The sequence below is a fragment of the Gymnoscopelus braueri genome (genome assembly GCF_963280865.1).
Source record: "Gymnoscopelus braueri genome assembly, chromosome: 21".
Taxonomy (NCBI): Eukaryota; Metazoa; Chordata; class Actinopteri; order Myctophiformes; family Myctophidae; genus Gymnoscopelus; species Gymnoscopelus braueri.
The window spans coordinates 25,749,207-25,776,921 of NC_137623.1; the positions used below are offsets into that span (position 1 = coordinate 25,749,207).

At 40.3% G+C, this 27,715-nt stretch overlaps 1 protein-coding gene across 1 annotated transcript; it reads left to right on the forward strand.

Moving 5' to 3' along the window:
- The first annotated feature begins 3,644 nt into the window (after positions 1-3,644).
- On the forward strand, positions 3,645-27,292 carry sgk3 (serum/glucocorticoid regulated kinase family member 3). Its single transcript, XM_080418163.1, has 17 exons — positions 3,645-3,881; positions 11,614-11,790; positions 12,007-12,093; positions 12,361-12,433; positions 12,639-12,714; positions 12,950-13,025; positions 14,041-14,090; positions 14,564-14,621; positions 15,205-15,288; positions 15,386-15,517; positions 19,022-19,134; positions 21,944-21,980; positions 22,534-22,620; positions 22,937-23,032; positions 25,262-25,417; positions 25,674-25,763; positions 26,343-27,292. Exons 2-17 carry the CDS (start codon positions 11,710-11,712, stop codon positions 26,511-26,513), a joined length of 1,467 nt encoding a protein of 488 aa, XP_080274289.1. The 5' UTR covers positions 3,645-3,881; positions 11,614-11,709; the 3' UTR covers positions 26,514-27,292.
- Positions 27,293-27,715: the final 423 nt, after the last annotated feature.

Below are 27,715 nucleotides of genomic sequence, written 5' to 3' on the forward strand. Positions count from 1 at the left end.
AGGTGAGAGCAGTGAGGAAGCTGGAAGCTATCATGGCCTAACTGAGGACGCGACCTGCCATGCAAGGTCCATGGGACTTTGGGTAATAACATAATAATCCTGTGTTTGGTTTGTAAAACCATACTGCACAGATACTGTCCTCAGTGTATTCTATTCCTCAGTAGCACTGTAGGGTGTGGTTATTGTACTGTTGACACTGTATGGATATATCAGTGTATTTTACTGTAATGATACTGTGAATTTGTGATTTTGTTTCTGCCTAGTGCAGGATACCGTTATGACACTGCGATTATGTGTACTTGAGGTGGCCATAGCTGAGTGGTGAGCCCGCCTGGGGAGCCAGAGCCCCTATTTACCAATATTATTATTACTGTTTCCGCACAGTGCACGATGCAGTACATGTATCAGGAGTATACTGTCGCATACTCATTAGTTAGTTACTCATAGTCATTTATTGCTGATAGTGTTTTTGATGTATAGTTTTGTATAGTTTTATTTATTTTGTATAGTTTCAACTTTTTGGACTCCTTTAGCTATTGGGTCACTATCTAAAGTACTTTTTTTTTTCTTTTTTCTATTTTACTCTGTATCTGTACTCTAACTGTTGTGCTGCCTCTGGTGACTGAATTCTCCCCACGGGATCAATAAAGGTCTATCTTTCTATCAGATATCCACCTCACTGGGAAACACGGTCCGGGTCACGGCACCTACTATCGACCCAGTAAATGCATTTGATGATTCACTCTCATTTGCATAAGCACATACTGATACACTTGATCAGATAGATTGACACCATGTGCAAAATGATACAAGATGCATCTGTTGTTTTCCTACTATGTTCTGTTCTTTACCATGTCTAATATCTTCTGGTCACGTCATGTGTCCAGTAACTGTATATATATTCTCTACGTGTGCAATAAACTTAAGAACTTGTCATATGATACTACTTGTTCCCAAATGAACCATCATTCACCACCCTTAGTTAGAGGGAGACTCTTAGGAGGACCACATCGAAGGTCAGCTAAATTCGCAACACCAGGTCTCCGGCGTGGAGAGGGACATAAAGCGAAACAGCTTAACCGCTAGCCTAAAGAGGAAACGGGGGAGATATTATTATTAGGCATTTAGCCTTCAGGCAGATGGTTAAAACAAAAGTCAATGCAGAGGTGGAGTTGGTGTGTGTGCGGGACTCCTTTTTATCAATATGGTCAGAGAAGGTCCTGAAATGTTTTTACTCTGCTACAACCCAGAGCATCCTGTGAGGGGTCAGCTCTATATGATATGGTTGGTATGAAAGAGGTCTTCCCAGGACCTACGACTGCTGCAGAAGGTGCTGAAGTCGGCTGAGCGCACCACAGGGAGCTCTCTCTCCTCTCAGCAGGACATATACAACAGCAGGTGCCTGAGTAGGGCAAAAATAATTATGAATGACAAATCGTTTGTGATGATGCGAAATGGACAAAGCTGGATGTGTCTCATATGCCAGGGTGAAAGGCTCAGAAATCAAATATTGTTTTCCACTTGCAGCTGTCAGAGCCCTGAATGAGGACATGGTCCAAAAAACAAGTATATAAAACAACTAAGGATCCTGAGAAAATGCTACATAGACAGGTGGAATAGACTAGTGTTTATGTGTGCCTTCTGCTTCTTTGCACGTTTGACACATTTTCTAAAGATATGCCTTCTGCTCACACATATTTCACTGCTGATAAAATATATTGTACTTGTCTTAAGAGGTCTTAAGAGGTTTATCACACGGCTGTTCTACCTGTACTTTCTATCTTATCCAGTATTATTTTTATTTTTTTAATTATTATCATCATTATTATGTTGTTGTTACATTGTATTGTTGTGTTAGCACAGCCTCTGCTGAACATGTCCCACCAACATGCATGTACCTGTATGAGTAAGAGTCAAATACAATTCCTTCTTTACTTGTGATTCTTCTTGACTCTACATACTAGCTCTGGTCCATAGCGTAACTCCCAACACTATGGACCAGAGCGCCCCACACACACACACACACACACACACACACACACACACACACACACACACACACACACACACACACACACACACACACACACACACACACACACACACACACACACACACACACACACACACACACACACACACACACACACACACACACACACACACACACACACTAGAATGTGTGAACATTTATCTGGGAACTAGACCCCATGCAGTTTGGCAGCCGACTGACTTTGCCAGTAGACCACACAGTGGCAGTGCAGTGTCTCTTTGATCTAGGAGTGAGACCAGGTCTGATTTCATGGATTTGCAGCTTCATGACTGATCTAGCCTCGCGTGGCCAGACAATATCACACGACACATCTGCCGAGGGCTAAAGTGCGATGCGATTTTGCAAAGGCAGATTCGGCTGGAACCAGGCTATGACTGATCTGCAGCAAAAAGTGCACTACCAGGGACATCTGTCTAATTGGGTATATATTGGTACATATCCCACATGTGGAGTTGCACAGGGGACCGTATTCGGGCCTATAGTCTTAGTTCCTAGCATTAACAGTGCCCTCCAGAATGGAACACACCACTGGAAATGTGTGGATGATATGATTATGGCCCAGTCGTGGAGGTCTGAGTGGGCTTGACATCTGGGTAAAAAAGCACAAAATGAAACTCAATTCAAGAATATGAAAAGTTGTACATGTCACTGGCATGAGACAAAAAACGGCCCTGCCAAGTGCCAACACTCTCCATTGACCAAAACATACTAGAAGTCTGTGACACAGTAAAGGTTCTGGGGGTCACCATTCAAGCTGACTTGAAATGGGACAGCCAGGTGGACTATATGTTGACCTCAGCCAATAGAAAGCTTTTTGTCCTATGTCACCTGAAGAAATTTGGGGTCCAAGATCCTGAATTGGTTTTGATTTACACAGGCTACGTGTGCCCGGTGGAGGAGTATGCAGTCCCAGTCTGGCACAGTTCCTTGACTGATGGCCAGACTAAAAGACTGGAAAGAGTTCAGAAACGGGCTTGCGAAATCATACTTGGCCGGAGGTACTCAGGATACACAGAGGCTCTCTGCACCCTCACATTGTGCACCCTAGCAGAGAGGCGCACTCAACTGTGTCTCGACACTTGCCAGGAAGCTGTATATAAGTCCAGCTTCAGAAATTGGCTATCCCCCCTCAGGAGGGAGATCTCTGGTTGCCAAACAAGGAACGCAAACACACTGGACATTCCAACATGCCAAATTGAAAGATACAAGAAATCACCAATCTCATACATGTGCAGACCTTATACCTCTATGGTGCAGAGTCTGCAGACTCTTAAATGATAGTGGATTTTAATTTAGGTTAATAGATTATTATTTTTTAGATAGGCAATTGCATTTTTTTTATTTAAAGTTTTATATATTGTAATCAGCTAAATAATTCAGTGTTTTTATGGCACCTGTCTTTAAAAAAAAAACCTGTGATCATGCTGAAAGCTGAATAAACATAAACATAAACAAACACCAAAATACATACCGCCTTTTACCAGTAGATGTCACTGTTCGATCGTTCTTTTGCTTCCTCAATGTTTTCATCCTTGTACTAGCCTACAGTGTGGGTCCCGTGACAAATCTCATTGGAACTTCTTGTCTTGATGTTTCCTGCTTTACAGCCAGTTGACAGAAGCTTATGCGTGTCACAAAAGACACAAGACAGTACAGTCTGTCCCTTTTTGAAGACTTGAAGAGGAGGGCGATCATCTAAAAGAAGAATAGAATCGTGAGGAAGGAAATAATCGTGAAGATTGAGACAATTCGATTGCTTTAGAGAGTTTAGACCGATTTCCAGTGTGAGCAACAACTTTGCCACCAGATGAGAAGCACATGAAATAAGGTAAGTTAGAGAGGGTTATTTAACACGCAGCTGGTCGCACATCGCAAGCTACGAACTTTAGTATAATTTAATTACCTACCACTGTCCTCGACAACATTACTTCTGATGCTTGGTTTAAAGAATCACAGAGCAACATGGCAGCATTACGTAACTTTTTTTCTTTTCGGATTTTTTTGAAATGAAAAGTTTCAACAGCGAAGGATCAACTGGATCCTAAATGCTTTGCTATAGATCGGTTATCAATATCAACAGGCTGCATGTTTTTAGTTACACACACGACTATCTTCTCAACAGCTAGAACTAGAAAAAGTGCTCCTTGGAGCTCAGGTCTCCGCCAGGTCAGGTAGGTTATTGTGGGCCAGCAATGTTTGGAATTCTAGAAATCAGGATGGAATATGAAAAATCAGACGGATCCGTCTTGATCACCTGGCTATAGAGATAATGTTTACCGATTTACGTGATGTTTGGATAACATGCATTTGTAGGAATTATATAAAAATAATGTTTTGCACAATTTGGCCTCCTGGTGGCGCTATAATAGGGAAATGTTAAAAGGGTGTCATTTGTTCCTCAACAGTGTGAATGTGTGTGCAAAGTTTCACAGTAATCAGACCCTCAAAATGGGCCACTCCTGCAAATTTTGATGTAAATCTTAAATTTGAAGGAGTAATATTAATCTAGGGAGTGGTGCAGTTATAGGTGAAAACATGAATCGGCCTGTTATAGCGCCACCATGAGGCTGATTTGAAAGATTTCAAGTAGTATTTATTTCTCGGCCTAGTGGGAATGTGCATGTAACATTTCATGGAAATCGCATGCTGTGTTCATGATTTGAAGCATTTTGTTCAAAACTGAGCACTTTCTGCAAACTTTAGAAGCCAATCTTAGCCAATCAGAATGGAATATGAAAAATCTGAAAGACCCGTTTCGTTTAATGACTATAGAGATACTGTGTACTGATTTGCGTGATGTTTGGACAAAATCTGTAGGAGTACTGTCAACAAATATGTTTTGCAAAGGTCGGCCTTCTGGTGGTGCTACAACAGGCCGATCTGTCAAATTTGGGGCAGAGGTTTTGCTCTGGCATCCAGGGAATGTGCTGAAACGGCCCAACGGTGCCGGAGATTAGCTGGTCACACACAAATTCCTCGTGTGTGTGTGTGTGTGTGTGTGTGTGTGTGTGTGTGTGTGTGCAATTGTAGTCGTGTTCAAACTGCTCATTTTGTTCTGTCCCTCAGGGCAGGACATGTCATTTTCCCATAATACACGTGATCTGTTTGAGGTTCAGCAAACGTTTGACTACAGTATGAATCTTCAGTCCTGTGTTTGTATGTGGCCTGTCTGTCAGGATTCAGGAACAAGTCATTTCTCCACAAAGTCATTTCATGTCACCGCCCTCTATTAATACCATGCTTATGTCCCACTCCCAGGTGTGTCCCGCAGGCATTGGGTGATTTGTTTAAAAACAAAAGTTGTGGGTGATGTTTCAGTGAGCTGTTTACCCTCCAATTGTACATAAAACATAGGCCTATAGAGTACAGAAGTCCTGACGTCACTCGTTCATCCCCTGGTTCGTAAAGTAATCTCTCTATGGAGAATAACATTGGGTCATCATAGAATCGTCTCATATAGGAATTGGGGTCCAAAAATAAACAAACTGTCTCTGCGATATTGTCAGGGAGGTGGCTCTGTATCGTTTATGATAGTCAGTCAATTATATTTGATACAGTCTGTTTCTGGCGAAAATTTAACTAATTCGGGGGAAGTAACATTATCGTTTTCTCACCGTCAGTTGATGCTTCATATCCGAGAGAGTCAAATCGCCGGGATCATTTGTTTATTTTTGGAAAACAGTTCTTATTTGACGCGATATTAAAGACGTCTATGGGAATTCAGAATGGGGGTGGAAAACCGCGAACCAGGTAGGATGCGTAAATTACGCCCGACTTCGGTGCTCTATATGCTGGATTACTTGGATGTCTTGGGCAAATAATAATTTGTGGTAGCTATGGGGGTGCTGTTCTCTAATCCTCCCTGAAATCTCTCCTCACTTTTTACTAAACTGCTAATCTGATTACTTCACTTTTGTTCTGGATTGACAAGGAACACAGCATGATCTAGGTCTTTTTTGCTTTGTTTTGTGTGAGACCATGCTCTTTTAAGATGACATTGTACACTGCACACTGTACACAGATATAGGCCTATTTATTTTATTTGGGAAACAAAACAATTTGAATGGTGGATTATCTGGTTGTCATACAGTATAGCTTGTACACAAGAGTCCTACATTGGCGATACCTCAAAGTATATCAACAAGCACAGCAGGCACTGTACCTGGACATTAGGTCCAATGCAGATTGATGGGATACACTGCCATAAGCGTGCATGAAAAAGTCATATTTGATACTGTGATTTCAGGTTTTGTGCTATTATATCTGTAGTGGAAGAGATAAAATAGTTACAGTAGAATGTCTCATCAGATTACACTTGACCTACGTCAGCGTCTGAGATTTAAGATGAGCTGAAGCTTGTTGATTGCTGAGATGTGTGAGTTGTCTTTTTAGGCATTTGTGTGATTGTGTCATTTAAAAATTTTGCGTTGGCTATTCAAAAATAGCAGATATACAAGCTCACAGCGCATCACTTGTAAATATTTTCTTATTTTATTTATTGGATAGGACAGTAGACAGGAAATGGGGAGAGAGATGGGGAGTGATATGCAGCAAAGGTCGCCGAGATCGGGACTCGAACCCGTGACACGCTGTCAATCTGGCATTGCAGCTTAGGGTGGCTGGACCGCCAAGCTGCGGCCCAGGCCACAGCGTGTCACTTGCGCCGCGCTGCAAGCTTGTACATCTGCTATTTTTGTACCTTTTTTTTTAAAGATCTTGCAAATGTGAGAACTACTGATTTAGTAGGCATTCGTAGAATCGGCCTTCAGGTTTTAATGGGTTAACTTAAGTTAGCACACTCAGGACTGTCCGAGTTCACACTTCCCCTGTTACAGTTCCTTTATCTGATGGAAACTGTCTCAATCACATGTCAGCTCAGTTTGACACATTTTGACATCTAACCTGTGTTTGAGTCTGGATACATCTTTGCGGGATGCTTTTTAAGTTTAGTGTTTTGGTTACAAATATTTTAGTTTTTGTTTCGTTTTTGCCGACATTGAGTACCATATGATTTCATAGTATAATAATCACCATAATCTAACAGGCTTATACAGGACAGTAATCTCCTTGTTCGTGCACTCATCAAGTTCACATGCAGGATTATTGTTGGTCACTCACTCTAACAATGTATGTTTGTCTGGCTGTGTGCCTCTGCATTTGGCAGTGTATGCATTCAAGCCTGACTGAGCTTTCACTTGCTGCTCATTGCTGGCCAACTTTGGTTAACAAGGCAGACCTTTTTTTGTGCATTGTTTTTTTTTTTCTTTCTTATATACGCACGCACGCACGCACGCACGCACGCACGCACGCACGCACGCACGCACGCACGCACGCACGCACGCACGCACGCACGCACGCACGCACGCACGCACACACACACACACACACACACACACACACACACACACACACACACACACACACACACACACACACACACACACACACACACACACACACACACACACACACACACACACACACACACACACACACACACACACACAGACAATGGTGTCCAACATCCTCTAGGATGTGCTTTTGAACTAAGCAGGAAGAATGCTATTTCTGATCTTGTGTAGTAGCTAGCCCAGCATATTTGTGCCTGTCCAAACCAGTTATTTCATGTTAATGCCTGAGTTTGGCCTCAAGCCAGGCCTAGGCTGTTGCATATATTGAAAGTGTGAGCCTTCTTCTACCTGAGTTTTTCTACCTCATTGGAAATGTTTTTAATCTAGGCTAAAAACCTTGCATTACGGTTCCCCCTAGCTTTATTGATTTCATTGTTATGTCCACCTCTTCTTACCCTGTGGTTTTAAATACTATTATACTATTAGTGTTGTAAACCGTATTTTTTTGTTGATTTGTACATTTACAGCTGTGCACTGCCACATATTGATTGTTTAATCATACGTGCTGGCACATTTACACTATGTATACTATTCTATGATATTGTGTTTTGTTGTATCGATACCTCTAATCTGGATTAACAGCTAAATTGATTGTACCAGTTAGTGGGTCTGGCAACGTACAACATTCCAAAGGAATGAGTAGCAGCCTTTAGTTATGGTTGTAGTTTATTTCCCTTTTGAACAAAGGCATTTGTGGAATGTTAAAAAGCGGGTCCTACCCAGCGACATTTAACCTAACCATGTGGCATATGCACGCCACACACAGATGAATGATACAAGCCTATCTTTTTTCACTGGAGGCCCTGTTGGCTGGTAGATTCCATGTTTGTTAACCGATCATGTTCAATGTTCTACTAGCCAACAATTATTGTGTTTTTTTATACAAAAGGTTTCTGTTGTGTTCAATGTTGGATTGGTAGAGATGACAAAATTCACCAGCCACAAATCAAATGCGCTGGCATGTGGCTGGGGTTAACCTTAGTGGTAGAATGTTATTTTTTCAATACAGAATTTTCATTCAAGTCTAATGAGTTTTTGATTGTGTGTTAGTTTAGTTAGCATAGCTATTTAGTTAGCCTGACTGTTAGTTTGTGCTTGTCATTGCGTTGGAGGGAGAGAGAGAGAGAGAGAATGAAAGTACGTGAGACAGCGAGAGACTATCAATGAAGAGGGCATTGAAGGTCTCTCTGATTGCACTCGTTGCATCTTAAAGAGGTTTGGTCTCTTGCGGTTTCCCCTGCACAACGTGAGCAGCATGAGATCACTGCTGTCAGGGTGCAATCAGGAAGATCAACCAGGAGGAGCCGTTTTCCCTGGGCACAGTTTGCAGCGTGTTACGAGAGAACCATGGGCAGAGGAGCGAGCAGCTATGATGGTCATGGTCTGAAAAAAAGAAAAAGACGCTGACCTCACTATGATCAAACAATGGTCAAAGTCAGGGCAGCAGACAAAGAGCTTTGTTGTAACAGGAAAAAAAAAGGCATGACATAACAAAGGAAAATGACAAATCTGCCTCTTTCTGAGGTTTTGTCTGGATCACATGGCTTACATTAGTGTATATAATCTATACATTGCATGTCACTTTTCTGTTGAATTCAGAACTACTGGGTTTAAGACACTAAAGTAGCTCATACAGTTGTAATGGGCTGCAAGTATTACTCTTTCAGGTAACTAAGGTTATAATCCACTATAGTTTTCATGGAAGAAGTGTTGGTATAATAATTATAATAATAATAATAATAATAATACATCAAACTTATTATGAGTGATTTTCTGGGTTCTTAAGATGCTTTACAAAAAAACCTAGTTATGTTATGCTAGTAATATGTTCGTTAGCTTAATGTTAGAGAAAGGTGACTTCATCAGGTCTTGTCTAGACCTATTGTGTATCTAAACATACCTCTGCAGCAGGGTTTCTCAAAGTGGATGCTGTGGCACCCTAGGGTGTCGTGACACAAGTCCAGGAGTTCCGCAGAATACTTTGATAAAATTAGGAATTGATCAATATCACTTCAGTTTAACCACTTAGACCCTCTATACTTAATTAAATGGACCTGAGTTGCACTGTACTTGCTGGTGCGTTCCTTTTCAATCTACAGTGTAGATTCCACACCAAATCTCTTCGGCACGAATAGCAGATCTACATGCTCTCAACCCATTGCAACGTTGTAGATCGGCTATTTTTTTATTACATCCCCCCCCCCTTTTTTTTATTGTGAATGTTCCCCTCAGAATAGGGATGCTGGGGTTCAAGTGGTTAAAAGCAAGTATGTTATTAAGTTATTTTCAATCTGTCCTACAGGGAAAACTGTTGCGCCCTTCTTTGTCCTTTGGTTGAGTTTGACTGCAGGCGCGGTGAAAATTGAAAGTGTGCTAAGTGAAAGTCTGTCTAAGGAGTCTTTCCTTAACTTTAATGCAGTGAGCGAGTCTCCTTCTGCCAGTTTACCAATCTGTCCTAATGGAAATGAATATTCTCTCAAGTTTTCCTTGTGACATACTGTATCTCAGGGGAAAAGATTTACATAATTACGTACTGTAATATGACATAAATGTAAGGTGCTATAAAATAACAATGTCATTCGTGTGTGTGTGTGTGTGTGTGTGTGTGTGTGTGTGCGCGAGTTTCCTCAATTGAGTGACGTGTGCGTGCTAGTTTCCTCAATGGAGTGACACCATTAATAGAACAGTCAGCAGGGGATAAGTATTAAAAAAGTATTTATGTACCGAATTGCTCTGGAGGAGGCTGATAGTTGATACATGTAAAGTAGTATTCTTTTAATATTGCCGGGTATCTAATATTCCACACTAACACCATTTACACCATTGTGGTGGTAGACTCCTCTTTTTACAACGTGGCTCTGCAAGAGGCTAACCGTCTATGAGAGGGTCTGTGTGTGTGTGTGTGTGTGCGTCTGTCTGTCTGTCTGCGTGGCCATAGCTATAATCTCTCAAACTGCTAGGCTTGTCACAATTATCCAATTTAGACCTGAGGCCGATTCTAAAAACGCCTTCTAAATCGTGACCTAAGTTTTCTGATTTTAATTCAAAACTTTAGAACAAATATGTTGCTATATATATATATATATATAGCAACACACTAGTGTTACACAAAGGTGTTCCTGGATTGAAAGGTATAACAGTGTATAGGTGTTCCAGGTCTTAATGGGTTATTACATAATTGCCTAATCACAATTATTTGAGATAATTACTGTATAAATTCAACTTATTTTGTGAGCTTGTAGATATTGCAGCTATTTCCACTATTTCTAATAGTAAATGTGAAAGTATACAATTATGTATGGCCTATCTTGGCCATAGTACATTATTTATTTTGATTATTGGTACGCGCTATGAGCTTGTAGATCTGCTATTTAAAAAAAAAAATGCAAATCTTTGAATATATATATAATTTATTTAAGCAAACATTTTTAACTCAAATCTTTGCTTCTGGGGGTCCCTGGAACAAAATATTTTGAGATGGGGATCGGTGGCCAAATACATATAATTTTGGGGGTCCTTGACATGAAAACGTTTGAACACCGCTGATATAGCGACATATGTTTTTCAGAAAACTGTTCAAATTTCAAAAAAGACATTTGTAGATATGGCCTCGGGTCTTAATTTTAATTATTTGTACGACAATAAATAGTCAACTAAAATGTCATGATTGTGACAGCCCTACAAAAACCGCTGGACCGATTCAGTGCCAAACTTTGTGCCCAGTCGGCTACAGAAGTACCTTGCAATAATAATAATACATTATATTTAAAATCAGACAAATAAAGAGACAAATCAGAGAGAAAGAGAATCTGTGGGGTAGAGGGAGAATGGTTGTACTCGCGAGCCGGCCTGGTGTTAATGTGTTTATGTTGAAACACACTGACTGCCGTAACCCTCGCCCATTAGAAACCTCTCCAGAAAGCGCAGGGAAGCTCAAACCTCTCTGTGTGCCTGGTTTGTGTGTGCACGTGACATGCATGTGTCGTGTGTTGACGTTGACTCATGGTCAGGATGTGGCACTGGGTTGAAATGTTGCTTAGTGGGCACTGGGCAGACAGACGCCGTTTCAAATTAATATGTAAGAAACAACTCGATCTCTTGTTTGGGATCCTTATTAACCATAGCTTATGTTTTTTTCCTTTTTGGCAGAGCCTGCATGACGATGGTCCAGTTGTGCGGATGAGGTCTATCCTGGAAGGCTGCTAAAGAACCTCTCAACACTTTGAACTACCGAAAGCCACCATAATGGAGGAGGAGCTGTCCAACTGCCCCAATGTCAGCATTCCCTGCTACAATGAGCAGAGAGATAAGAAGAAACGTTACACGGTGAGTTCAGAATTCTACCCAGTTGCGATGAGTCAAAAGGTTTAGCTGGACTCCCCAACTACCAGTGTTTAATGATAGCTTTGTCAGTTTGACCCTAAGCATCTACAAATGGTGTTTCTATGTTACCATAACAGTTACCCTAACGATGAGTTGAGTCAGTTGAGTCAACTGCTGTTGCGATTTTATGCTAACGTGAGCTGTGCTCCCCCTTTTCAGGTTTACAAAGTGATGGTGTGTGTCGGACATGGTCGTGAGTGGTTTGTCTTCAGGCGTTATGCAGAGTTTGATAAACTCTACAACACAGTGAGTGGTGCAGCGCTGTACTTTAGAGAGATTAAGCCCACAAACCATCTCAACCTATGATCACAATTTCCATGTTGTTTAATAACCATTAGAGCATGAAAATCGATGGGTAGACACACGCTTGATTTGTATTTTATGTACATGGACTTTTGTATAAAAGCTGTTGTCAGTAGCATTAAGAAATATAATTGATTTTAATCTGACTACATATTTTTTATCATTTCCCCATATCCTCTGCATTATTATGATTTCATCATTTGAATGCAGTTAAGGAAACAGTTTCCTTCTATGAACTTGAAAATCCCAGCCAAGAGAATATTTGGGGACAACTTTGACCCAGGTAAGTGTTCTCACACTGTGCTCTTACTATTTTCTCTTTCTAAAACATATTCAAAGTTTTCTGGAAAAAAAAAACACATGATGTTCCTATATACTGTACATAGCAACAAGAACCCCAAAAGGGGTTCCCAGCTTGAAAGGTATAGTTACGTAGTGGGTTTCCAAGTATAAATGGGTTACAATTCTTCGCCCATTTGTCCCAACAGAGTTCATCAAGCAAAGACGAACAGGGCTACATGAGTTTATCCAGCGGCTTGTCTCGCATCCCCAGCTTTCCAACCAGTAAGTATAATATCCTCACTGCTACTTCATTAAATTACTGACTCCATCAAATCTACAACAGAGTCAATGCAATAAAACGTCTGCAATGGCCTGAGTCGCATCAGATCAAATTGGATCATCCATGTTTCATCTTGACATGAAGAAAACATTGGTTGATCCAATGGAGCACTGCCATGTGGTAAAGTAATGTTCCAACATGTAAATGTGACCCCTCTGTACCTCTTTAACTCTGCAGACCGGATGTGAGGGCCTTCCTACAGATGGACAAATCACAAAACTTTTCAGATGGTTCTGAGGACGAGGATGACAAAGTAAGTGACTCACCGTGCAGACTTTGCACAAAGCTTTGGTCAGTAAAGAGGGAAGTGTTTTGAATGTTAGTATCAGATTGTGCAAATTATACTGATACCTAGTGGCGACATGTGCTAGTCTAAACATAAGTTCATCTAGTGGGTATTGGTCATTAACAATTAGCAGCAGTGAGCTGCTGTTGAGAAAATGGCTTATACTGTATGCTTTCAACCTGGATCCGGATCTTCAAATTGTAAAATCAACAGGGAGTTGACATTTTTATTTAAAAAACAAATGGTACTGGGTTTGGTGATGTTCTATATTCTATAATATTGTCAGAATCAGCTTTGTTTGCATTCGTTTATGGGCTAAAAGAGCTCCTCGTCCTAAAAGAGCCTCTTCACCGTACAATGTCAATCAATTTCTAGTCAATGGAGCCATTATTTTTTATTTAACAGTATTGTCACTGTCCCTCCGGGATATGGGATATAAACAGCAGATGGCTCCATCTGTAACTGGACAGTGACAGTCCCCATCAAGGTGACTAGCGGGAAACGTTTACCGTTTCCATAGCACATCAACCAATAGACAATATTATATTGTCTATATTATATTGTATACTCTTATATAAAATATTAAATATACTCTCTCCATTCGTTTGTTCGCTCACTCACTCTCTTTCTTGTGTTTGTGTGAGAGAGACAGAGAGAGAGAGGAGGACAATAAGTATTTGTATAATATTATGGTGGATTCAACCTATTTGTGTGATCAGAAATGTGTTGCAATTTGTTGCTTGTGATTGGACAAGTTGAATATCTTGCGACTCAATCAGCCGGAATCAGCCAAGTGATTCAGACCACTGGGATGTTTCTCTGCAACATTCTAAAAACATTTTGTCGCAAATCTTTTGGTGGTCTGAACTAGGCTTTAAATGTACTGTATAGCCTTGACAGTGTGTTCACTGCTCCAAAGTACAAAGCCTCCAGTCACACCATAGCCACTGATCTAGATAATGTTTTCTCGTATGTTTAACAGAACAACTCTACCTCCAGAAACATCAACCTGGGACCGTCTGGAAATCCACAGTATGTTCCACGCAAATGTGCTTTAAAGAAAAGTCACTAACAATGCCTGCAATTGTTAATTTTTAACCTCATCACTGGCCTACTCCTTTTTCTTTGATTGATATTTTCAGTTTAACCCATTAAGACCTGAGGCCGATTCTACATATGCCTTCTAAAGCAGTATTTCTCACACTTTAAAGATTTTTCAAAACATTTCTAAAATAGCAGATGTACAAGCTTGCAGTGCGGCACGAAGTGACGCTCTGTGATCTAAATCTAAAATGACACAGATGCTTTCCCGGTTTTAATGGGTTAATGGTCAACACAATCAAACAATCATGTTTTAAACTACTGTACACTATTAATTATATTTCCCCCAGCAACCCCATCAGAATGAAAATACTTGGTTCCCCTACTTAAATTCCCTGGCTTACTTTTTTCATGAATTCATTTGTTTTAAAACGATGATAATAATTATTTTCATTTTATTCCAGTGCCAAGCCTACAGACTTTGACTTTCTAAAGGTCATCGGAAAGGGGAGTTTTGGAAAGGTATGTGATCACAAAATGAAGTCGCTTGCTCTCATATACTCATATATAAGTAAATCGGAATTAGTCATAAGGAATTGATTGATTGAATACGTTATTAACAGTTTGCAAATAGTACAGGTGGTAGTGATGCTAAAAGGATAACACAAAAAGCCCTAAGGGCTTTTTTCCATTGTGGTCCTATGTAGGAAAAACAACAACTTAATATTTCACTTTCAATCTGGAGGAAAGAATAGTGGTGTATTGAATCTAATTTACATATGAGGCTGCTTTGTAGCTGTTACAGGATCATCAGAGAAAAAAACTCTCAAATAATATTTTCAGTTTAATGATGTGGACAGAAACATAATTGAATGTATGTAGGTCACGTGACTGCTTGAACCACTGCAGGTGTTGTTGAGTATTTCATTGTGTTGTCTGTCTGTTGGCTAACAGCAGTTCTACTTCTGCATGTAATGACCTCCGGTTGAGGAAGTGAAAGTCTCTTAAATATTTAGCCACACTGTTTTATTGCTTGTAGGCAACTATTGTCTTGTCTGTGTAGCTGACTCAGTGCTCAATAGGCTTTCTCTCCCCTGTGATGAAGGTTTTCCTTGCAAAGCGGAGACACGATGCAAAGTATTATGCAGTCAAAGTCCTACAAAAAAGGGTCATTCTCAACAGAAGAGAGGTAAGTTTATGTACTCTATCACCCTGTCCCTAGCCATGTAAAAGTTAGGCTTACATGTTTTTGTTGATGCTTAGTAAATCACTTTTTCTTTCGTTAGCAAAAACACATCATGGCAGAGCGCAACGTGCTGCTGAAGAATGTGAAACACCCCTTCCTGGTTGGGCTGCATTATTCCTTTCAGACTGCAGACAAGTTATACTTTGTCTTGGATTTCATCAATGGTGGAGAAGTGAGTACTTTCACTTTTATGAATGATGCACTCAGTGAAGCAATGAGTCACTGGGCCAGGAGAAGCCCAGAATAGCAATAATACACACTGCTTACATAGAGTTGCATGATGTTAAAGTAACAAGGCACTAAGAGTACTATAGTAGTGAGTAAACAGACAGGCCTATGAGTCCAAATTTAACCCAGATTGTTTGAAGCATGAAAACTACTGTATACTATACTATCTATTTTGACTGTTAAACATCTCTTTAATATTCTACTGTGATCATGATTGACCACTGAAACCAGGATGCCTTTCCTTACAGTACAGCACTTTCCTCACCTCTCACACCTTGGAAAAGTTAAGTCATGTTATAGCTGGTCTCGGATCAACCGCTTGTGGGCGTGACCATGTAGCCTGGAGTTGTAAGACTGGTCACGTGGGATTCACTCATAAGTTCCTCCACGGTGGAGGAACTTGTGAGTGAATCCCACGTGAACAGTCTGGCAATGCCAGGCTAATGTCCATCGGCATCAGAGCCATTATATGAGGGTGGGACAAGTCCTGTCCACCTTTTTTAAATGATGAGTTTAGACACCCCCTCCCCACACTTGTTTTTTACTATGTTGAAAAACAGTGCATCCTCTTCCATCGACTCTGCGCTCTTTTCAGAGGACTGTCAGTGCTTGATTTTAGGGGTCCATTAGGGTTCGGGTCCATCATTTGAAAATAATCTCTGAACCAATCTGTTCTTGGAACAAATGTTACGGGTCAATCAGGGTTCGGGTATGTCATTTTGGACCCGTGAAGAGCTCTTATGTTGGAGTGCCTGACCAAGCTGGATGCACCGTAGAGATTTAATGCCCCAGGCATTATTTGTTTACCTAATTTCTCAGTAGTGTAGTGGTAGCTACTGTTTTCTGAATCAAAGTGCCGTTCAGTAGTGACACACTTTCATTGATCAAGTAGTGCATTTCTGAAGCGTAAGCACAGCAGAGATTTCTGCTGCAGTCTGAAAACTAAAAGGATCAGTGACGCCACTGCTATACACAGAGATTACAGACCTAAGTGTAGCCGACAGAAGCAGTGTGGTATGATGGTGGTGACATCATACACCAATCCTTGGACTGATTCCTGCTACTTGTCTGCTGCAGGGGAATACAGACACGCATGCTTGTGAATGACTCTGTAGTCTAGAAGAAGACATTTTGCAACCAAAGAAACAGTCTTTCCGATGCTAATTTTGAAAAGCGTTTCTTGTGTTGTGTGAACAAATGCCTCTTGTGAGAAAGATCAGGGCCCAGCCTGGTCACCTCATCCTCAAAGGACTTGTTTCCATGCAGATAGATCTCATTCACACGGGCACACACGCACGCACGCTCACGCACGCGCACCGCACACACTCTACTCTCTCTGTGTCATCAACTCTTATTTGGAACAGTGGTTCCCAAACAATGGGTCGGGACCCATTGTTAGGGTCACTCAACCACTATTTCTGGGTTGCACATAAATATCCACATTTTTTACTTTTTATATATATATATTTAATTATTAATAATAATAATGATTATTATTTCAATTGATTTTTCAAAAAAAAAAAAAAATCAGACATTTTAAGAAAAAATAACCTTTTTAAAGTGAACTTGAACTCATCGCGACGCGTTGTGCGCTTGTAGAACGGCTATTTTCACAGCCTTTGAAATAGGGCTGATTCTGATTCATGCATAATTATGGTATTTTGGTACGTTTGGATCTCAGGAAAATGGGTCTCGAGCTGAAAAGTTGTTTTTTTTACTGTTACTGTTTGGAGCAGGTCTTTATTCTTTTTCTACTGTGGTTTGAGTTGAATTACTGAGTTTTGAGTTAACCTTCAGTTTGTCCTGCTAATTCTACCATGTGTAAATTGGCCGTACCCATGCAAACAGAGGTGTGCTTGCCCATGCTCGCACCGCACACATGTCTGTCCGTGTCCGTCGGTCTGTGCATCCGTCTGTCCGCACGCACTTGTACACACACATTATGTATTATACATTTTGTTATGTGTAGCACTTTTATTACATTTGTTTTTTTGGAGCAGAGAGCAAAGGGCACATCTTATTGCTTAATAAACAATTGAACTGAAGGTTTTTGGTTGCTTTATAGTTTTATTGATCCTTGAGATAGCATTGACTTGGGTTGGTTCAATGTAAAAAACAATAACAAAAAACATACCTTCAATGCGGTAAACTACTTTTGCCATGTTGCTGCTTAATGTGCTACATTTCTTTGGGGGGTAGCTAACTTCAGTGTAGTGGGGCTTAATTTAATTTAGATTAACTATTAGCTTAGCTCACTACACTTTCCAAGTAGCTTGATCAGCTCGTGCCGTGCTGCAAGCTTGTAAATCTGCTATTTAGAAAAGAAGAAAAAAATCTTGAAAGTGTGAGAAATACAGATTTGGATTTGTATTTCAAGCCATACCTGGAGGTTAGGCTTTCTCGTTATTACAGAGTCTTGAGTAGAAGATCTATTCTGGAGTACGGATTGCATTTTTCATCTTCCCTCCCCAACCACCCACACACGCACGCACGCACGCACGCACGCACGCACGCACGCACGCACGCACGCACGCACGCACGCACGCACGCACGCACGCACGCACGCACGCACGCACGCACGCACGCACGCACGCACGCACGCACGCACGCACGCACGCACGCACGCACTCACGCACTCACACACACACACTCACACACTCACACACTCACACACTCACACACAGACACAGACGGACAGGTCAAGCGTGACCAACCAGTCCCCTCTGCTTTGTGAAGTTGTTAACACACGTTTCAGTGACTACAGTACTGTATGTGAATATGGTGTCTCGTGGCTAAAAACAAAACACCCCTACCCTCCGAGTAAGGTTTTTAAGTACAACTGCATTATGGCAGAAGTTGCCGAAGCAAACTGATGGGTTTGCAATCCATACATTTGTGATAGCTGTTTTTTTCTAGCTCACTACTGGAATCTGTGAGCAGAGTTTTCCACATTAGAATAAATACTTCCTGACCACTTGTGCAGTGTAAGCCAGTGTTACTCTATGAAAATATTTATTGGCATTTTTACACATACCATTGAAGTACTGGCAGAAACAAGGCATACAGTTAGTGCCCAGAAGCATTTCTACAGCCTTGGTAGTTTGTGTGTGTGTGAGAGAGAGAGATGGAGAGAGAGAGAGAGAGGCTTTGTGGATGTTTCATCATTTGTCTGTAATCTAACAAGTTAAGGTTTTCCATCATGTGCGGCTGGGTATTAGACTTTTGCTCATTCAAGGTTGGCACAGTCTGTGGTAAATGCTCTCAAGCTGGCTGACTAATGCATTCATGAGGAGTTATTCTCAGACAATGCAGAAATTAAGTGTGAATCGCTCAGCCGTATCATGACTTATCATTTGATTTTGTTCATCTTGATCATATGCTGGCAAATAAAATATGTCTGCTTTGTTCTGTCTTGATCTAAATCTGATCTGCACCTTATTTGTTTTAGCTATTCTTCCATCTTCAAAAAGAACGGACATTTCTTGAGCCCAGAGCAAAATTCTACATTGCTGAAATGGCAAGTGCACTGGGATATCTACACTCTCTCAACATTGTTTACAGGTATGTCTGCGTACGTGTGTTTTGTTTTCCCCAGCTTGTCTCTAGCTTGCCCCCCCCTTCCCTTCCACACACACTAGAGTTCTCAACGGGCCTGAAAATTAAGGCTCGGCCCTAACTGGGCCCGACTGGGCCGGCCCGAGGCTCGGCCCGAACCCGACTATTTCCATCATGTTAGGCCCGAAACCCGAAAAAACCCGAGGGGGAAAAAAAAGAAAAAAAAGTTTTTGGATTTTTTTATTTTTTTTAAATATTTTTACTATTATTATTCTGTTCTGAATGTGTATTTATCTATTATGAAGATGGCGCTGACGGCGCTGACTGACATTAACTTACACTGACTGTGTTGATTTAAATGAAGTTAAATCCTTGTCTTTGGCTCACGGACACACCTCTGTGCAATGCGATGCATCGTCTCCGTCTCCTCTCCCCCCCTGACTGTCTGAGACCGACTCGAGACTGTTGTTAACCTATTAGCTTAAGTTTACACGCGTTGGGTGAAAAATATTATAATACTGAACTAAACGCGGGTGGATTACATTGTATTGTGAAAATCAGAAAGCACCGTTTCCGCCACTTGTGTAACTTAACACAGCACGCCAGTATAGAGCACGCCGGTTAGTAATCTTAACTCACAAAAACACATTGAACATCCTGTTAAACCTTCAAATTAAAACATTTTGACAACGTAAACAAAACAACGACACGTGTAGTGTACTGCGTGTATGCACGTTCTCGCGCGTGGCTATATATGGAAAGCTTGCTCCTGCGTTCTTCAATGGACCCTTCGCTAAACCCCACCGCAAAAGCGATTGTCCAATGCCAGCTTAGCAACCGTTGTTAGCCTGGCATAGGTCTGGCAAACTTTCGTCACCTGCCATAGCTGTCAATGTTATTGCGTCAGCACACACACAATCATTTGCAACATAATAGCAAGAATAGGAATAGCACGATAACGCAATGGTGACTATGAACCACGTACCCAAACCTATGACCCAAACCCGTTTGAGGCTGCTTTTCCCAAGCTGAAATCTGCACTTAAACTACAAGGCTGAATGGCTGTGTTGTTGAACACATACACAGCTTCTTCAGGAAAGTTACACGATACGAGTACGACTCACTCGCCCAGGTGGTGTCAATAATAGGCTACTAATCACTGTAATCGTAACAAAATTCAGAATCACAGCGCTGCCTGTTTAAGTGTATTAATTCATTTGTTCGTCTATTTATTAACTGCTCCTGGCAGTCTTACCCTGCGGTACATGAAAACTCCTGTTAGTCATGGATCAACTTTAACCTGGTGTTTGCACTTTCTCCATTTACAGTCCGTACATCTATATAAACGTTCAGATTTCAAATATAAAGTGCTTACCCCATGGCCACGGATGTTGAAATTATGCACGGGACTCTCAAAAGTACCCGTATATTCTGTATTGTTCAATAAAAAGTATTTTAATCCGATCAGTGGCCATTTTCTCATAATGTATCAGAGTGCAATACACCTACAAACCGATAGGGTGGCTTTGTTGAAAGCGCATGGAGAAAATGGCCACCGATCAGATTAAAATGCTTTTTATTGAACAATACGGATGATACGGGTACTTCTGAGAGCCCGCCCCGTACATAAATGTAACATCCGTGGCCATGGGATAAGCACTTTATATTTGAAATATGAATGTTCATGTAGATGTACGGGCCATAAATGGAGAAAGTGCAAACACCAGGTTGAAGTTCATCCATGACGGTCGTGACAGGGAGAAGGGTCCATTGATTTCTGAACGAACCTGACTACTGAATGTACACTATTGTTGAAGGCTGGTGTACTGTAGACCGAAATTGACGTGGGTTTTTGTATTAAAAATGATATGGATGCATCATGCGGTAGCCCTGAAACATGAACGTGAACCATGGCTACATAATATGCGGAAATGGATTGCAAGAACGCCCAAGACACACTCGCCCCGGGTCTAATCCGGCGGCCTCTGTCCACGAAATGAATGGGGGCGAGTGTGTTTTGTGGCGAGTGTTCTGTTTACCACCGGTGTGGGTGCAGGACGCTCGCCCTGAATTGCTTTTTTTTTACTCTCTCTCGCTCTGCTGCCTGAGCCATGAGCGTGAGCTGCACAGTGCAAGTTAACGCCAGTAAGTCAGCGCCGTCAGCGCCATCTTCATAATAGATAAATACACATTCAGACAGAACAGAATTAAAAAATATATTATAAAAAAAATTAAATATTTTTAAAAAATCATTAATTTTTTATTTTTTTTCATGGAGCCCGAGGCTCGGCTCGGCCCGACCAATTAGCATACTTTTGAGGCCCGGCTCGGCCCGAAAACGTCGGGTCGGGCCGGGTCGGGTCGGGTTCGGGTAGAATTTGAGAACTCTAACACACACACACACACACACACACACACACACACACACACACACACACACACACACACACACACACACACACACACACACACACACACACACAATGTAATTAACATTATGAATGGTGAACCCAAAGATCCCTTGACAGTTACTCAGTAGTCCTACAAACAGAAGTTGGGGAACTTTTAGATTTTTTTTGTTGCTTTTACTAGCCCTTAGCACTAATCCTTATTAAGTTATGTGTGCACGCAGTCATGTGTACAAATGTGAAATTGTAGTTTAACTAACATGTGAATGCAATTATCTGTCACAAGAGAAGCCTATGTCCCCATATTACCTTAAGTAGCATCCTTGTGATGTAAGATTTGTTCCATGCTTTGTTACAAATTCTTAAATAAATACAGATATGTATTTTATGTGTTTATATTGTTGCAGGGACTTAAAGCCAGAAAATATCCTTCTTGACTATGAAGTGAGTATTTTATTTAGTATAACTAACAACAATGTAATGTAAACAACGTTAATATTATATCAAATATAATGAAAGTAAATGCACATTTGAAAGTTTGGATTGATTTTGGGTCTGCAGTTCTCTGCACTGTAATAGAGCCATTGCTAAGGATTGTATACAGATTTGCTGAAACAATATGGCTGCATATGATAGGTTGGTCTGTCTGCCGGTCTGTCTGCCTGCCTGTCTGTCTGTCTAGTATATACACTGTATATAGCATAGACGTAACTTTTTGTGCCGTGTATATCTCTAAGGAACAAGTGTGTCAGTCATTTACAGTTTCAGCCGAGTAGAATATGTGATTGGATTAGGCCTTACCCATGCTTTTCCTGGTTAGCCTCATTGAGAAAGTGAGGGGGCAGTGACTGGTGGCGGCGGTGGCGGTGGCGGTGGCGGTGGGGGGTCTAACATGGCCAACATTCCATGGCAACAATAGATCCCTCAGTGCCCAGGATAATGAACAGCTTGTACGGCAGTCGCCGTCTAAAAATGTGCCCGTCTCCTCTCTTTACAGGGACATATAGTTTTGACGGACTTTGGATTGTGTAAGGAAGGCATCTCCCAGGCTGATACCACCTCAACGTTTTGTGGGACGCCTGAGGTACCAGAGCATTCAGTTGCGTAGCCATTATTGTCAATGTTTTCCTCGCAAGCCTCACCATCTGTGTCAAAGTTACAATTTATTAACTAAGTCTTTGGAATAAAATGTGGTTAATAATCAGACAAGTTCAAATTTATCTTTTCTTGGGGACATAATATGCACAGGATATGTTGAGTAAGGTTCCCCAGGATAATAAACTGTCAGAAGATACTAATTGATAATGGTGAATTTCTGTTCTTTTTTTCTTTTATTCTAAAGCAGATTAATGAAATGAAATCTTATGTTAATTATGCTTTTTTTTCCCCAATCGTACAAGTATCTTGCTCCAGAGGTTCTGCGGAAGCAGCCGTATGATAATACTGTAGACTGGTGGTGCCTGGGCTCAGTGCTCTATGAAATGCTATTTGGCCTGGTGAGTTTTTCCTGTGTACCATCTCCTCAAACTTATGAAACTGAATCACATACTACACAATTTGACTTTGTGTTCGCCCACTTACACAAAGACATAAATCAACAGTTCAGGAGTCGCATAAAGATACAGTATTAAAGAGCTTGATTACATGCAGTGAGTATAACAGGCTGGCAATCTGTTTATCTTTATACATTAACTCATACAGTATGACAAGCCATGATATATTGTCATTATATTAAATCTAATCTAGTTCAGCACGACTTAAAGTGGAGGGCCAACAACAAACCCCCTTAGCACTATTAAAACAATTTTTAATAACAAATTAGAAGTAAAAATAAAGGCAGTCTTCAAAAAAAGTTTAAAAGCTTTAATACAAGGGCTAGTTTATCTTTGAACAACATTTAAAAACAACAAATTATGATCAAAGATTAACTAGATTGCCTTGGTTTTGTCTTCTTATTTGACTGAAGCATCCCCCCTTTTTTAACGAAAGAGCACTTTTCTACACTGCTTTTATAATCCACTGACTTAAAGGGCAAGACCACTTTGGTAGAGGTTTGGGTTGTGTAGTTACCTTGCCATGATGTAACTCCAAAGGTGGGCAAGAAATAAAAAATACGGTAATTGCTCCATTGATTAGAAATTGATAATTCAAAATATGCTCCTCATTGACTTACATTGTACACTAAAACAGCTCTCAAAGTCACTCTTTTAGCACAAAAACGAACGCAAACAAAGTTGATTCAGACAATATAGAACATCACCAAACCCAGTACTGTTTTTTTTTTAAATAAAAATGTCAACTTCCTGTTGATTTTGCCATTTTTAATAAGTAGAAAACCCGGACTGGATCGGCGGATCCAGATCCAGATCTTCAAATAGTAAAATCAACAGGAAGTTGACATTTGTATTAAAAAAACAAACAGTACTGGGTTTGGTGATACTCTATCCACCTGTTTCCGCGGGAATTTACTGGAGCAAAAATCCTGTGTGGGAAACATCCTGCGGGGGGACCGGAAGTAGGAAATAGCGGCTCAGTGTGTTTACATTTGCCAGCAGAACGTAGGGGCGAGGGGCGGGGGGCGGGGGGCGGGGGGGGGGAGAGTCAGCGCACTGAAGTCAAGGCACAGACTCTCTCCCCATGCACCGCCCCCCCGCCCCCTTGCACTTCAACTACATGCAAAAGGCCCGTTCGCAGTACAGCTACGTTCTGCTGGCAAATGTAAACACACTGAGCCGCTATTTCCTACTTCCGGTCCCCCCGCAGGATGTTTCCCACACAGGATTTTTGCTCCAGTAAATTCCCGCGGAAACAGGTGGATATTGTCTGAATCAGCTATGTTTGGGTTCATTTATGTGCTAAAAGAGTGACTTTGAGAGCTGTTTTACCGTACAATGTAAGTCAATGAGGAGCATATTTTGAATTATCAATTTCTAATCAATGGAGCAATTATTTTTGATTTCTTGCCCACCTTTGGAGTTACATCATGACAAGGTAACTACACAACCCAAACCTCTACTAAAGTGGTCTTACCCTTTAAAGGATGCTGCAGCCCTCCACTTTTGCTTTTTTCTTTGTTTCTTTAATAACAAGTTATTCAAACAAGGCGGTTGCTATGCAACGTTTTCAATAAGCTTTGTCAGTGTCATTGAGCAGCTCTGCCTGTCCTCCTTTGCTGTTTATCATAATAGGGCATAGAGATGTTACAAAACCTCATTAAACCACACCTTTGAATGATGCTATTTGCCCATAATGGTGTTCACGTCATATTTATCCACACATGTTCATCAATCTCATCTTTCAGCAGCTTTGCGTGTCATCCCTTTAAGGTGGACTTTTCCACAGAGATATTGCTCTATTCACTCCTCCATAGCTAAATCTCCATGGAGATTGAACTTCACCTTACATTTTGTTGTGGATTTCACCTTGACTTAGATTTTGCAGCCTGATGGGTTTTCTTAGCCACGGAGTGATATAGAACTGTACAAAGATATTAGATTAATAGCCAATACCAGTATACTATTATATGGTTATTATACCACACCTATCAGTCGCATTTTTCTAAGCAGCATTTTTTAAATATGTTGTTGATAATGTATTATATTATTGCTTGAAGCCTTGATAATGTTCCTTTTGAAATTGAAAATTTGAAAAAAAAATTTAAAGCACTGTTTTGATCTGCCAGTTATTCCCCTACACATACAGTTTGTTTCTCTTTCATTTTCTAGCCTCCGTTCTACAGCAGGGACACCCATGAGATGTATGACAACATACTCCACAAGCCGCTGACCATGCGCCCTGGCGCGTCCAGCACAGCCTGGTCTCTCCTCCAGGCACTGCTGGAAAAAGATGGTGCTCACAGACTGGGATCCAGAGATGACTTTGTAAGTGATGTTTCTTGCTGCACTTCCACTGTCTTTGTTGAATGGAGTATGTGGTTCTTCTCCTCCCCATATTTTCAATTCGGCTCCCTCTGGTGGATAGTCTTTAAATGCACTTCACTAGATTGTCACTGGAATCGTTGTTGGTCAATACTTATTGTCAGCCAATATAATGTATGTTTGGTCTGCTTACTTAGAAATAAAAACTCATGTTTAATTATGCTTATTATATTATTATTATTATTACTATTATTTTCAGAATGAGATCAAAGCACACAATTTCTTTTCCTCCATCAACTGGGATGACTTGGAACAGAAGAAAATCTCTCCTCCATTCACACCAAATGTGGTAAATATCTCCTTTTTTCCCTTTTTTGCTTATAATCGTATGTATGCATGGCATGCTATACATATATATACTGCATATGTCTTAATATGTTAACCTTCCATATGTCTTTGTCTTAACCCATTCAATCCGGGGAACGCATCTCGTATCATTTTAGATTTATTTGGCTATTCAAAAATGGCAGATATACAAGCTCATAGCGCGGCACCGAGTGCAGCGCTATGAGCTTGTAGATCTGCAATCTTTTTTTTTATTTGTGCAAATCTTTGAATATATATATATTTTTTTTTTTAAAGCGAACATTTTAACTCAAATCTTTTTTTCTGGAGGTCTCTGGAACAAAATATTTTTCAAACGTTCGCTTTAAAAATATATATATTTAAAGATTTGCAGGAATTTTCACGATTTTAAGAAAAAATAGCAGATCTACAAGCTCATAGTGCCGCGGCACTATGAGCTTGTATATCTGCTATTTTTTAATAGCCAAAAGAAATCTAAAAATGACACACGGATGCGTTCCCGGATTGAATGGATTAATAAGTTAACCTTCCCTTTTCCCATCTTTTCCCTGTGCTTTCCTAGAACGCTCCCTACGACATCACAAACTTTGACCCAGAGTTCACAGATGAGACAGTCCCCAACTCTGTCTGCTGGTCCCCTGAACATTCCATTGTCAACGCCAGTGTAATGGAAGCGGACGATGCCTTTCTGGGCTTTTCCTATGCACCGGCTTCTGACGATTCCTTCTTATGAAACTTCCTCCCAAGAGTACTTGACTTGCCTTAACTTGTCTTGTTTTGATTAAAGGGAAGACTATTATACCATGGATTAACCCATTCAGAGAGACCAAAGTGAGCATTCGAGAAAACACGGCACTTGCGAAAGAATTTGGGAAGAATGGAGTGTGTATAAAAAAAAACTTTATTTTTTACCAAATTGTATTTATATAACAAATTGTATTTTTTAAGAAATATGGACCACCTTTCTTTATTAATAACATATGCAACTGTATTAATTGGTTGTTCCTAAAATGAGCATTTGTTGTGTGTATGTAAGGGGGGTCTTCTTCATGTAATTCTCATGGTAAAATGAACACATTTTGTCACTCAATATAAAGTACTTGTCTTTAAAAGTAGAACCACTTTTAGGACATTAAATGTCACCACATATTTTGCAGTGAGGTGAACTGTAAAGTGTTCTTGTTGTATTTACTGTAAAGAGCTATAACATTCACTTAGGGTGAATTTAGCTTTCAGCTGGAAATTGGGAATACTTGAGAGGTCACTGTATATAGCATTATGGTTGACAGGTCATTTCAATGCATTTTCTGATAAATAATGTACATAATATGTATTTCATATTTTTCAGTGAACTCATGTCTTAGCAAATACTTATATCAATGTCATTTTTCTTACTTTGTTTATCCTTCATCTCACTTTAAGTAACTCATTTATTGATCATGACAGAAATGTACAATAATTGCCAGGCAATCAAGAGTACTGCTTGGCAATATTAAACATAATATAAATTCAGTCTGTGGATTAATGTTGAGTTGTTTGTGTGATACAGAGAGATTTATTTATCATTTGCTTTTATTAAATAATTAAATGGAAATCATGGAATAATAACCAGTGGTGTAAAGTAACTAAGTAGGCTACATGTACTCAAGTACTGTACTTAAGTACAATTTTGAGGTATTTTTACTTCAATGGAGTATTTCCAATTTGCAATACTTTAACTTTTACTCCACTACAATAATTTGAAAACTTAAGTTACTAGTTAATTTGTAGATTTTGTTATTACAATATTACAATTATTATTACAAAACATACATTAACCACTTCAGTCCTATATACATTTCGGCCATTTGAAAATAGCAGATCTACAAGCTCACAATGCGTCGCCTTGCGATGCATTGTAAGCTTATAGATCTGCTATTTCCAAATTATTTTGAC

Bases quoted from the DNA above. Each gene is read 5' to 3' on its own strand.
- sgk3 (XM_080418163.1), top strand. From the start codon at position 11,710: ATGGAGGAGGAGCTGTCCAACTGCCCCAATGTCAGCATTCCCTGCTAC. The intron at 11,791-12,006 runs GTGAGTTCAGAA...CCCCCTTTTCAG, and splicing joins ATAAGAAGAAACGTTACACG to GTTTACAAAGTGATGGTGTG. The intron at 21,981-22,533 runs GTGAGTATTTTA...CTCTCTTTACAG, and splicing joins ATATCCTTCTTGACTATGAA to GGACATATAGTTTTGACGGA.